Raw genomic sequence first — 13,580 nt, forward strand, 5'->3', positions numbered from 1 at the left:
GGAACTTACTGTCCGATTGATGCAGGGAGCTTGGTAGGCTCTATAGGATCTATGAGTTTAGATGATTCTAGAGGCTTCACCTCAAAAGGATTAGGCTAGTACAGACCCGCAGATTCCTAGTGACATGATAGTGCTATAGAGAGTGTTGTTTCAGCTTCTAGTTCTGGTTATGGACCTTACGGTGTCCCTCCTGGCTATCAGACACTAATTGGACACACTAGGATGTAGTATCCAGGGTTTGATGGGGTGGTATATGGGTACCAGGATGCTACTTATGTCAATCCTAACTTAAGGTCACGTATGTTTGGAGCAAATCTTCGGCATTGAACCACATCCACCAGCCCCTCTATTAAGACTTCCCTATCCGAATTGTGTATTCCCACCATTAGGATATCTTAGCATTGTTGATGACACAATATATAGAGCTGCAATTGTCAACTACTTCAACAACCATCGTCACCATATGTCATGAGATATGTATTGTGGTTGGTACGAGGAGCGGAGCATACGGGGACACGTGTATTAAACCTAGCACAATAGCACTTTTGTTCATTTGATGTTTACTTGTCAATGTAAATTGAAACTTTGTAAGTTGAAAGTTTTAAGTTCTAAACATGTTATATAATACAGTTGGTACTCGGTAGGTGCTAGTTGGTACTAATCAATTCTTGTTATTTGTTAGTATACTTGAATGTTAACTTTTCAAAAGTTTTTTTGGTAAAATACTAGTTTCATTGTGTTTGTAATGCTTTAAATAGGTAGGAGGCAAAAATTCGGATCATTTGGAGGTCATACAAGACCCAAAACCTAGGGTCAAAACTTCAAAAGAAAAATCAGGTTTCAACCGAGTGGAAATTTTGGTTTTTGGGCAGGTCAAACCGACCTCATAACCGAAACCTCGATCCATGACTAGGACAACTACTACTTTGTTCCTTGGAATATCACAAAGGTCCTTATGCACTCATCAACAGGAAAAAAGAACTAAGAACTAAATCAAGATAACAACAAAACTACTTAAGTGATGGAATCCAAACAATTACCTTCGAATTAATATATTTCTCCTTTTTTGAAATAGGATCTTTTGGACCAGGTTTGGTTACAGATAATAAGATTGCATTTGACTCATCATTTCTGCATATAGACCAAAACAAACAAAAAGTCGTCAATTTGTACACGATGAGAAGATGGACGCTGTAGTCAAGGTCACCCCAGGCGTACTCAACTAGGCAGTCTGAAAAGGACATGCAGTAAGAAATATAACCATTGTAAAATAAGGTTCCCTTAAATATGTTGATGTTCCACCTACCAAGTTTGCTAAGCCTAGAAAGCATAAACAACTAGTGACATGCATGGAAGATACATATACATTAGCTATACAAGATGAACTGGAAGATGCAGTCAGGAATGAGGAATCAGAATTTATTTTACTTGTTTGCCTTTTCTCTTTACTTTTCACAGCAACACCCAATATCTTTAGCCCATTGCTAGAGAAGCATCGTCAAAGAAAAAGACAGAGATCACTTGAAAAGCCAACCACAGAGATATTATGGATCAAGAATTGCACTGAAATGGTATCATGGCCAATTCATTCTTTGTAAGTTACTTCCCCTTTTGTTTTGTAATTTTTGTTCTTTTTCAAGTTGCAACTTGCAATCAGTTGGTTTTTTATCATGGAATGAAGGAAAGGGAAAGCTTCTGTATTTTTGTCTGAACTAAGAAGCAGGGAGTTCAACAGAGATTGGGTTTTTTCTTTTTTTTTAAAATTTTTCAGGTAATTGAGCTCTACCACTACCAACATATTGCATCAGGACAGTACAAGGTTTTCCTGAAGCATATTCTTCTAAACATACGATTGATCACGAAAGGAAACTTTCACATATGCAGAAAGAAGCTAAATTTCTTCTTCACATATTACCTAAGGGCCTGTTTGGTTACATGAATCCAGAGATTTCAAATCTCTGGATTCATGAATCTGAGAATTATACCCGTTTGGTTGTAAAAATCTCTAGATTCATGAAATCTAGAGATTCATCTTTTTACACTAAAAACGTGAATATGTAGATTTATGGGTAAGGGGTGAAATCCAGAGATTTCAAAAAAGCTATACATTTGCACATTCACAAAAATCATGTCGATCAAATAGTTTTTTAGAATGAATCCACAGATTTCATTCCACAACCAAACATCTAATTTTATAAATTATAACTCTATAGATTTGAAATCTCCAGACTCATGTAACCAAACAGGCCCTAAACTTCTGGTCTGATTTAATCACTGGATGAATGTATAGATGACCATAACTGCTCTCCTAATCACAAATGTGAGTTCAGAACACTAACATGGGTTAGGCACCCACAATAAAAAAAGAGTACGTTGTGGCTTGGACGCCACATAATAAAAACAAAGTCATTGATTTAGCTCAGAGGAATCAAGGTAGAGACCCACAGAGGAGACTATGTTCATCGTTGTAAATAGGTCACCTATGCACACCCTAGGCATGCAAGTGGTTTTCTTAGGGCCGGGAAGGTGCTTGAATTAGTGCAGTCATGAACAGTGAGCACCTAAGTGTCGCCTCGAGATGTCTTGGTTGTGTTGTGATATTCTAAAGAAGCGACATATATTCTCTAACCACATCAAATGTGTGTGTTCAGAGTATACATTAGCCGAGATGCAGGGAGTCATGTAGTCAAGAAAAAAGACAATACTGCAAAGATTATGAAACTCAAGTGCACACAATACCCTGTCTCTGTTGTTCATGTGTTTGTTGTTTACCCTTCACCACATGCTGCAACCCTAATATCAACCTATCATGGAAAGAAACTGGCAATATTCCCTACATTCTCCTCATTGGATCCGTTGGGCTTCTGTTTCCCTTCTTCCTTTGTCTTCCTTTTTATGTCTTATATATTCTATGCTGCTCAATGATTGCTTGATTTCAATTTCTACGCAAATGCCCAAAGAAAAAGATGGAAGACTAGATAAGGTTCAAACAGCTCCGTTGATCAATAACAATCCCAGCCCAAAGTTTAGAAACTACTTTAAACCACCGAAGATGCAAAAAACACAAGAGTTACCCTGAATGCTGATTGATGGTTACTTGATTTCATTGTCGTCAAGGAGTCACCTAGGCAGATGCTTTGCTTGCCTAAGTGGTGAAAACTTGATTTCAACCCTTTGAATGCCTTAGATTACCTAAGCATCATGACAACTATGCTTTGATTTCAAATTCAGTGCTTTGCGGTTGCAATCAGATGTATGATGCTATGAGATTGTGTGTGTGGATGGTATTCTGGTTTGAGGGTAGATGCTTATACTTAATGTGCTACTGATTCATGATGAGCTAAATTGGCTTAATGTTAAATTTCAATGTAAAATATAAGCACGTTCAAACACCTTCACAACTATGACCCTGACTGAGTCACTGAAGTGTTAACCATAGACGTAAAGGTGTTGCATATGCACAATGTGATTTTAGAAGTCATTGGCATACTTGTTGCTAGCTAACTGGACATTTATGGAATGTCACCAAGTTGTGAAGAAGAGAGGGCGATGGTAAGACTGATGAGCAGTTGTTTGCATTTAATGAATAATGTGACAAAGTTTACTTATTTCATACATTAAGTCCTTCAAAGTAAAAACTAAAAGACAAGAAACATGATTTTTTTACAGCTGAAGCCACCTCCCACTCCCTCCCTCCTTCCGCTGCCCCAAACCCCACCCCCACCCCAGCCCCAAATAAAACCCCCACCAGAATTCAGCTATTCATAGAGTCAAACATTTGTTCAACCCAGATTCAAAGAGGTGCTGATGGATGAATGAATTTTATATGCTAACTCACAACCCATTTAAATTGGACTAAACATGTAATATGTTTATTGTACAGGCAACGGGGCACAAGTACAATCAATGGATTTTAATGGGAGTATGGACTAGTGATTGCTGGTGACCGGCCACGATCAATGTGCTTCAGAGTGACAACCAGTACATGATCCACTGGTTACTGAGAACACCCTTACGAAAATGGATGCAAGACCAATCAACCAGCTTATCCTCCAGATGATGTTCAAAAGGAGTATCTAACAATAGACTTCTGGGGCAGATCCGTGGAAGCAAATTTACCCATACATCAAGTGTCACTTGCACTCTTAAAGAAGACTCCAGTCAATCCGTGTCCAGGTGTTGGTCAGAAAACTTCCAAGCTGAGGAGAGCTTTGGGCTTTTACGCAAACCACTTCTAATCTTGTCTGAGCCATATCTTTTTCCCTTATCTACTATGTTTATTTTATTGTGCTTTAACTAACAATTGGATATTTGAGAATAGCTTATTGTGATTCAAACAAAATTTTCAGGTTGGGATCTTAGTTTACAATTCCCAAATTCATCCCCCTCTTGGGTTGCCTATTAGGCTATTATGGTCCTATATTTATCTGCTTTTCATCATGTACTCTTTCCTAGAATGATAGAGTAGCCCCATTAAAAAAAGATAATATTATCACGCATGTTGATAAACATGCACAAATACGAGAGTTACATGCCTTTTCTCAACATTAAGTTGTAAACATATTTATTATCAAGTAAAAGGAATAACAGGGGCAATATGATATCCGTTATTTGCAAATAGATGCTAAAGATCTCAAGAGCTCAAGAGCTAATCTAAATGAATAGTACCTCTCATCTGAAAGCTGGAGCAATTCCTCCCACACAGAGTTACAATAAGCATTACCCAGTGCACCAAAGAGTTCCATGATACTTGGCTCCCAGACCTTGACATCTAATACTATAGATCTCACCTGCAGTTGACAGGGTATTTTATAAGTCAAAGTCAGTAATATTATATTATATTAATACAAAAGCATGAATCCATTGCTACAACCTAGTAAAAAAAAGAATGTCTGATGCTAGTTTTTTTAACTCAAGTAACATCAGATGATGATTCTCAGCAGAAGGTATGCAGGAGTAAAATTTCTGGACTAGCGCATACAGCAAGACCTATAAAATGGATCACACGCATTAAGCTTGTCTTTCATAATAAACCAAGTTAACAAATTAAGTTTTCGGTATAGAACTAGTGACTGATTGGCCATTATTTTCAAGGCAGTCCTGAATTGACTAGGATAGTTATCTCCAAAGACAGACAGTAAAGGGGCTTGTTCTGTTTTAAAGAAATCATGGTCCTAAAAAACCACATTTAACATCAAGTCAGTAGCATGAGCCTTGATATGACAGAATGATAATGATGATAAACACATACCTACATAAAAAATAAAAATTAAACTATGGTAGACCACTGATAAGTGGGGGGATAATCACGCATGTGATCAGTCTGCCTGCTCTGTGCTTCTATCCATTCTTACCTTTTCCAAAGGTTACCTACAGATTCAGGTTTTAACTGCAAAGAGCTGAATGACTGAATGAAACAATGAAAAAAGTAACAAAGCAAATTTGCTGTTTTACTAATAACAAACCTTTGAAATGTGAACTCCAAGATTTCGGTGTACACCTGAACATTCAATACACAACAGGACCCCGAGATTTAGAGATGCCCATTCAGGTTCAGAAGCACTACATTCAGCACAAAAATCATTGCCAGGAATTTTCCTGAGAATTTTGGAAACGTCATCCAGTCCTTTGAATTTCAAGTCATCTACTGACACTAAATTGTCATTCAATAATGAAGATTCACTCCCGGCACCATTAACTGTGCTGTCATTGTTGCTATCTTTCCTTCCAGGCGGGAGCTGCAATCATACGATCAGGAACTTGTTAGCAAGGACTCTATACTTTTTTTTTGGGATAAGTTAGTAAGGGCTGCTACTTGTATCAACACATGACGTTGTGAATGCCAGTAACCCACAGAATGCCACACGGCCCACACCCCCATCCCAACCCCCCCCCTCTGACCCAAAAAAAAAAAAAGAGAGAGAGAGAAGAAAAGAATAGAAAAGAAAAAGGAAAAAGGTGAAATGAACATTAACCTGTTCTAGGAAAGGGGAATTTAGGAGGGTTGCAATGACGCCTCTTATCTTATTAATCCAATCCATTCTCTCTGCTTCATTTTCAGCCTGCAAAAAAGGAAATGGCATCAAAGGATGATGAGCGAGAAGAGCAAAGTACCAATACACTAGTCCAGGGACAAGCCAATTCATCATCTAAAACCAAATAAAAACCATACTGGAGGAGCAGTTGTCCACATCATTATCTATTCATGGTTTAAATTCAGACCAATTTAACATTCCCATTCAAAATTATACATTTATAAAGACGTTAGAAAGTCTGGTAAGTCTAAAAACCATTCAACAAGAATGCTGACAAGCCCAAACAAAGTGGACGCCAGATCATCAGTCCAGATCTCCACAAGACTAGAAAGTGACAGAGTGACAGACCAACAGAAATTTGATCGGAACTTGGCATCTTATCTATCTGAAGAAAATGGTATAGGAGATCATGGTTGTCTGCCTTCTCACTATCACCAAACTATATATGACTCAAGGTTATTAAAGCGGCAAAGCGACTAAAGCGATTGGGGCTCCGTCTTGGCGTTTAGGCGACTAAGCGGCGCTTAGGCGGCAATAAAGCAACAAAAGCGGTTAAGTCAATATTTTTAATATAACTACTTTTTAGTACAAATACTTTTTATAATAAACTAAAGTACTAAACAAACATTCAACAATCACATTCATAAAAATAAAAATAAAAAAAACATTCAAGAATCACAATTATGAAAAATTATCCAAAAAAATATTAAAAACATAACTTAATCTCATCAAGCATCATAAGATTCATAACAATAATTATGTAGTATGTACTATGTCAGTAATCAATGTGAAAAATGAAAATAGTAATTTTACATTCTTACTTACCTCTATGATAGTGTGACACAAAATAAGTGTCTTGTACTCTTGTGCATAGATCAGTAATCAGAATTGATGTAACAATTTTTCCCTTTTTTTAACCAAATAGTGCCGACATGATAAATTAATGATCTCATTATTCCAATTTCCAAGTCATTGTTTATTTAATGATTCATTGATTATCAATATTGAATATGGCTCATGCTTCACATTCTGTTGCCGACAGGCACTTTGGGCCTCGGAGTTCATTTGCAAATTGGGCCTCGATTCCGAAATGGCTCACATTTAAATTTATATACAGCATTGTAGAATAAATTATGATTAAAAAAAATAATAAAAATATGCACAAATTACAAAATGAAAAAAAAAAAAAAAAAACGGTTACTTTAGCATCTAGGCGGCAATATCGCGCAAAAGGCGGCAAAGTGGTAGTGCCTAAGCAAAAAAGCAGCAAGAAATTAGCCCGTTAGTTAAGCGGCAACAATTTAAGCGGTTCAAAAACCGCTTTGCCGCCTAGGCGGCCGCTTTGATAACCATATTATGACTAAATAAAAGATGCACCAGACCAGACATACCATCTAATAAATCACTTGTTTAGAAATGTACGGAAAACATACACAGAATCATCAGACCATGGAAGAAGGGGGGGAAATGCTTTCATTAGACTAACATAGACTATGACACTCAACATGGTAGGAGAACTTGCGAGACATCTCACTTTTTCCATTTAGCTAGACGAGATGATGTGCTTAGCACATTCAGTTTAGACACTCGAGTTGTAACTTTAATTAATGAATTATCATTTAAACTTTGTAATTCGAACTATGAACATGTGTAATGTATTAGACTTGTTTGAATTTTTACTTCAAGCATTAATGCATGAGTATATGATCTGTATAATATGCCACTTTAAGGTTTTACTTCAGCACAGTAGATTTCAACTTCCGGTCTGAAGTGGAACTTATGTGTGTATTATTTTTTTCACAAATCTGATATCACCAGTATGTTCAGAAGGGCTGAATTAGACTGGATAGCAAGTTTCGGCCCCAAATGACCCCTATTACCCCTTGAGTTGGAGCCTCCAGTTGTTTTTTCTTTTATTTCTTTTTTTTGGTGGGAGGGGGGGGGGGAACTCGGGGGTTGGAAGGAATTATTTTTACCAACTCAGTGAGATCTCAACGAACTTGCTTTTTTGAGTTGGTGAGGTGGGTCTCAATATCAAGATCTTGAACCATGATAATCAAGGCCCATATGGGTCTAGAAAATGGTGAACATAGTGTAACGACACAACATATAAATGGGGATTTGAATGCCTGGTGTTCGGAAGTAGCAGTTCTATGATGATATGGTCATCAGAAAGTGGAATAAATCCCAATTAACCATATGTTTCAGTTGAAGTAGGAGGCACAATGGGTGAGTGACAGATACTAGTGTATACACAGAAGATCCATAAACATCTAAACTCCAATATATATATAAACAATAAACCACAAGTACTTGATACCCAAAAACCAAGGCACTTATATATGCTAGATTCAAGAATGATCCTTCCCAAAGGAAGCCTCAGGCACGGCGCTTGCACATTTTTTAAATTGTAAAACCAAAAATCACCCAAAATGGAAGTTTGGGACCCTAGGTTTGTAAAGTACACTATACATTTCCACATCTTTTCTCATATACAACTTATTGCACACATAGTAATAAAATACACAACATTCGATAAAACAATTGAAATATGTATTAAGAATGAATAAAAACTATGTAGCAGTACACCAACGTCAAAAAGTATAACCATACAATAAACTATAAAAAGGGAGTACTCAGTGGTAGATGCTAAACCACTGTGAGGTCCTGGGAGGGCCATAATGTACACAGCCTTATACCCGTTTCACAAGGAGGTTGTTTCCAGACTCAAAACCATCGGAGCAACCTTAACATGAGGTAAGATCTGTCGTCACAAACAAATAAATGCTTTGACCCTGTACAAGTACTAACTGTAGACTGCCGACTGCAGACAGTCCTCACACAACCATTTATTGGTAGGTTAAAGATTTTGGTACCGACCATGGTTTCAACAAAGCCAAAGAACAAAATTTCACTCGAACTACCCCAGACCAGGGATTTCATGGATACGACCAAAAAAATATGATGGCCTAGTGGAAATTGGTCGAAACAATCAAAATGTCCAAAATATCGTCAACAATTGTTCAAACGTGTCGAAACCAAGGATTTTTCTAGTGTAAAATGTCATCTCATCCTGGTTGACAAATCACAGATTTCAATGGAAATTTAGTTCCATGGGCTGAGGTAACTAGCACCCTTAGCTTTTACCATCACATCAACTGATGCTCCCTTAGAATACAGCCAACACAAACTTGAGAATCCATTTTTCTTTCAGAATAGATGTTTCACGCTGAAACTTGGCCCGAAAAATAAGTGACATTGCTTCATCAGATTGGCTAGTCAATTACCCATCTAACAACCCAAGAAGCACAATATGCATGTAATAAATTATTTCACAAATTAAGTACAGCATGAATGTGAGTTATGCGAATGGCTTGGATACAGGAGCATGGAGAGATGGATAATTTTCGTCACCCTTCTTCTAAAGAGCTCGTCATCTGGTAAATAATTCAGGGTCATGGAGTGCAAGGATTTAATCTTTCTATAGCTCAGCTCAGTGACATTTCCAGACTTAAACCACTACAGAAGTAACAAGCTTGTATATCGGGGAGAGGATCTAAGACCAGAGGTGGAACACAACTCACTCTATGTTTCGACTGGAAAAATAAAAGAAAAATTACCTGCAACGTATACATTTTTAATGGTGAAATTATTCGGAAACATAATCGCAAATCAGAATGCTCTGCATCAATCTTTATTGTTGAAGTGCGAAGATCGACGGTACGACAGCCAATGTTTTCTTCACTATATGATGATGCTCTATTGTGCCTGGATCTAAATCTGCTAAACATGCGACTACCATGCTCAGGTGCTCCAGCAGATAGATGTGTTTGAGAACCCTGGTCACACAAATAGAAGCAATTTTAGCATTAGTTTTCTCACAACTATTGTATTATGATACAATTTTATGAATCCATATCCAATAAATAATATATTTACAATTGAAATGTATAAACTAACATGCATACATACCAGGTAACAAACAAAATCAAGCCAATTTGGCTAAAAATTATGGGTTTCCTTTCCTTCGTAGTTATTATTTATTATCTTCCCTTTCTTTCTTAAAAAAAGGATCTAACAATCAATAATGGCTAAGCCAATAGGTTTGGCTGGTTTGTTAAAGATGTAAACTTTGGATATTGCAGGAAAATGACAAGCATCACAGGGGACGCTATATTATTTTGAGAAACTTGCAAAATGTCTCTCTTTTTCTGGGTGGGGCAAACAAATTTTATATAAAGAGGAATAAGTTCATTGTGGTACACAGTACACTAGGTAAAAGATTTTGGTTTGCGGAATTTCCACCCCCGTCAAATCCAAAATAATTCAATAATAAAAATTTTCAAAATTCCAACATGTAAAAATCAGTTATCATTTTGTTTCAAATTCCAACAGATCACACATCGACTGGCCTCAGCAATCACCAACTACTTGCACGTTGACTGATGGCAACAATAACACATCTACAGCCTAAACATATTCTTCATTCCTATCGCATATTTTAGTTCTTTCATATGTATAGGATAGGATATATTTGCAAAAGTCACTGCAGGGTACAGCACACACTACCAACTTGGATACAAAATCAAACTACCATTTTTCAAACTGAAGGTTCCTAAGTTTAGAGATGACTAATTAGAGCATTTCTCCACTTTCGGGTCAAAATACTCAAACAAAATGGCCAGCCGAAACAAGCAGGGTTGCAGTCCAATTTCATTCAGAACCTGAAATACTTTGGTTTCAACCAAAATTTTATACCTTGATCACTTCTCTTATCTAGCTATGCACTTCAATGTAATTGCCTTGAACAAGAGCTATAAGTTGTTTTGTTTTTAATACTGAGGCAACTCGATTGGATCAACTTTTGCATAATTTTAAAGTTTCCCCGTCGAATGGCCCAATAGGAAACTTTCATATTCACATTGTTCCCACTTTTCCAGGCAAAATTCAAGTGCATGTTTGTAACCTTGAAATAGTCAACATGTACAACTAAATTATTAGGATGCACTGAGGCAAAACCAGTGGTAAGTTGACATTTAATTCTAAACCAAGTTACCTAATTACAAGAATCATACACAAACAGTGCATGACTCTAAAAGCATCAGTGGCTCTAAGCAAACCCATTACACAACAAGAGTAAAGATTTTTAAGGATCAACTATTATCTGTTCTATAGTAGTCAAAGCGCTGCCAAGGTGCGACAAAGCAGTTTTTTGAGAACAGAGCGACTATTTTTTTATTTTTTTTAAGCCAAGAAAATGCCCGTTTGGCATCTAAGCGACACCTTGATCTGCCTAAAACCAAACCTGTATGCTTTTTTTCTTTTTTTTTTTTTTATCGGGGAAATTGATTTGTTAATTATACAATCTATTTATGAACTTTTTTTGGCAACCCATCTATTTATGAACTTTGTACACCATGAATCATGGAATCAAATCTTTCATTTGTTAAACACTTAAACCTAAATGAGTTGATTTGAGTCAAATGCATCGAATTGATTAAACAAATCTTCTCCATAGATTTTCTTTCCCTCTATTTCTATAAATCTGTTTTATGAATTATCATGTCGTGGATCATAAATCTGTGATTTAAGCCTTTTAACAGCCTTTTTCTCACTAATATTTATAATTCTGTATTACATGTCATCACATTGTGAATTGTAATTTGTAAACCTGTGATTTAAGTCTATAATTGTATTTTTTTCCTCCTTTTTATCATGTTGAAAATTGTAGATCTCTGATTATAACAGCCTTCTTCTTCTCCTACATAATTATAATTCTATTTTACATGTCATCATGTTGTGAATGTTAAACCTGTGATTTAAGTCTGTAAAATTCCCTGTTTTATGTAATAACATTGCAGTTTGCTAGCTATTAGACTAATTTTAATAAATGCAATTCATAGATTCAAAAAATAATATCTGAATTTACTGCTTAGGAAAAAACCCCCCCCCCCCCCCCCCCCCCCCCCCCCCCCCCGCTTTACCAAGCGTTGGAAGGCATTCAAGGCGCAGGGTCTCCACGCCTATAAGCAACTTCAACAACTAAAAATCTCATTGGTACTTTCAAAAAATGTAGTAGTAAGAGAAAATTCCACCAACTAAGATGACCTTCATCGTCTGGGTGTGTCGAGGAAATCAGGGTCAGGCTCTCACACCTCCCTTCCTATGCCCTTGCGGCCACCTCCATTCAGGCCATTGGAAACCAACCTGTCCAAAAGCAAACCACAGGGAGCAACAATGTGAAGGGATAAGAGAAAGAAAAAAAGAAAAAGGGGGGGGCCTACCTCAGAGTAGTCTGATGAAGGATGAAAAGGTCAAAAAAATCATGAAAATTTTTGAAAAACAGGGGAACTCCAATATCATACCTACCAGATCCTGCTGACACCCTTAATTACAACCTTGACTTTGTACTTGCATACTCCCCCCAACCCCTACTGGTATTAAAGCGATTCAGAGCCAGTGTTGAGGCATGCTACAACAATTTCCTAGCACAGGCAAACATGCTCAACTCCGCACTCAATGCCGAGCAACAACTGCCTGCACCAACGGTTCTAAATGAGATTCTGGAGCCAGCTGATACCCCCCAGGTTTTCCCCTACCATCTCTATAGTGATTTTTTTTATTGGTGCATCGTTTTCTTTATCCCTATTCTTGCTATTTTACATTGCTGGTTTAACAACATCCCCATCCCCCCATAGAAACCGATTTAGTGCATAACTGTGACAGTTGCTTTGTTTGATCTTTTCACCAGAATCTTTGAATCCCTTCTGTTCCTTTAATTTGCCCTTGCTTTTGTTGTATCATTAGTATGAGTTTGCTTTCTGCCTTGTACCCACTGTGTGCCTTGATTGTAGTTATTCTGTTAGCTCTAGTTTGTACTGTTTTCATCACAATTACCATCTGTCTATCTTTTATTGACCTTTGAGAAGGAGGGAATCTTTCTCATTGCTTATTATACTGTACATCTCAAGCTACACTGGTTGCTTATCATGAGAATCTTGTCACGGAATGTTCGTGGAATAAATGGAAAATTCACAACACAATGTATATCCAAAATAGTCAAAAAACATAAGCCAGATCTGGCTTTCTTTTGTGAAACCAAATACATGGATCATGAAGCTCTGGTTCTGTCCAAAAGGAAATGTTTTAGGCAACTTGAACTTGTGATTTTTGCAAATAGTATTGGTAAGAAGGGATTCCATCCCTCATTAACATTTTATGCGCCGATCAGGAGGTACAATGTACAGTAATCTTTGTACATGCACCACCATCTCACTCTGATAGAAAATCCTTCTAGAATGATCTTCATTCTTTTATCACCAACCTAAGCATGCCTTTCATCATCATGAGAGATTTGAATGAAGTCCTTAGACCGGAAGGCAAAATTGGAAGTTTGTCCAAGGCTTCACCATCATTACCATCTCTTCAATCCCTAATTACCTCACTCTCTTCAAGAAATCTGTGCACCGCGTGTATACTACACTTGGTCAAACAAGCAAAAGCCCCCCAACTTGGTAAAGCAAAGGCTTGATCATCTCTTTGCAT

General features: G+C 37.1%; 1 protein-coding gene across 3 annotated transcripts in view; it reads right to left on the reverse strand.

Annotated features, from left to right (window-relative positions):
• Positions 1-13,580, reverse strand: part of LOC149000985 (ADP-ribosylation factor GTPase-activating protein AGD4-like) — a 78,981-nt gene that overhangs the window by 18,541 nt on the left and 46,860 nt on the right. For all 3 annotated transcript variants that reach the window (XM_089140089.1, XM_089140086.1, XM_089140088.1), the window contains 5 exons: positions 9,656-9,874; positions 5,976-6,062; positions 5,466-5,738; positions 4,669-4,790; positions 1,041-1,131 (listed from right to left, as the gene is read on the reverse strand). In XM_089140089.1, the coding sequence (XP_088996215.1) occupies positions 1,041-1,131; positions 4,669-4,790; positions 5,466-5,738; positions 5,976-6,062; positions 9,656-9,874 (792 nt within the window). The remainder of the gene's footprint in view (positions 1-1,040; positions 1,132-4,668; positions 4,791-5,465; positions 5,739-5,975; positions 6,063-9,655; positions 9,875-13,580) is intronic.

Source organism: Hakea prostrata, chromosome 11 (genome assembly GCF_041222555.1).
Source record: "Hakea prostrata isolate BN-2017 chromosome 11, UWA_Hpros_2, whole genome shotgun sequence".
In the NCBI taxonomy this organism is placed as follows: domain Eukaryota; kingdom Viridiplantae; phylum Streptophyta; class Magnoliopsida; order Proteales; family Proteaceae; genus Hakea; species Hakea prostrata.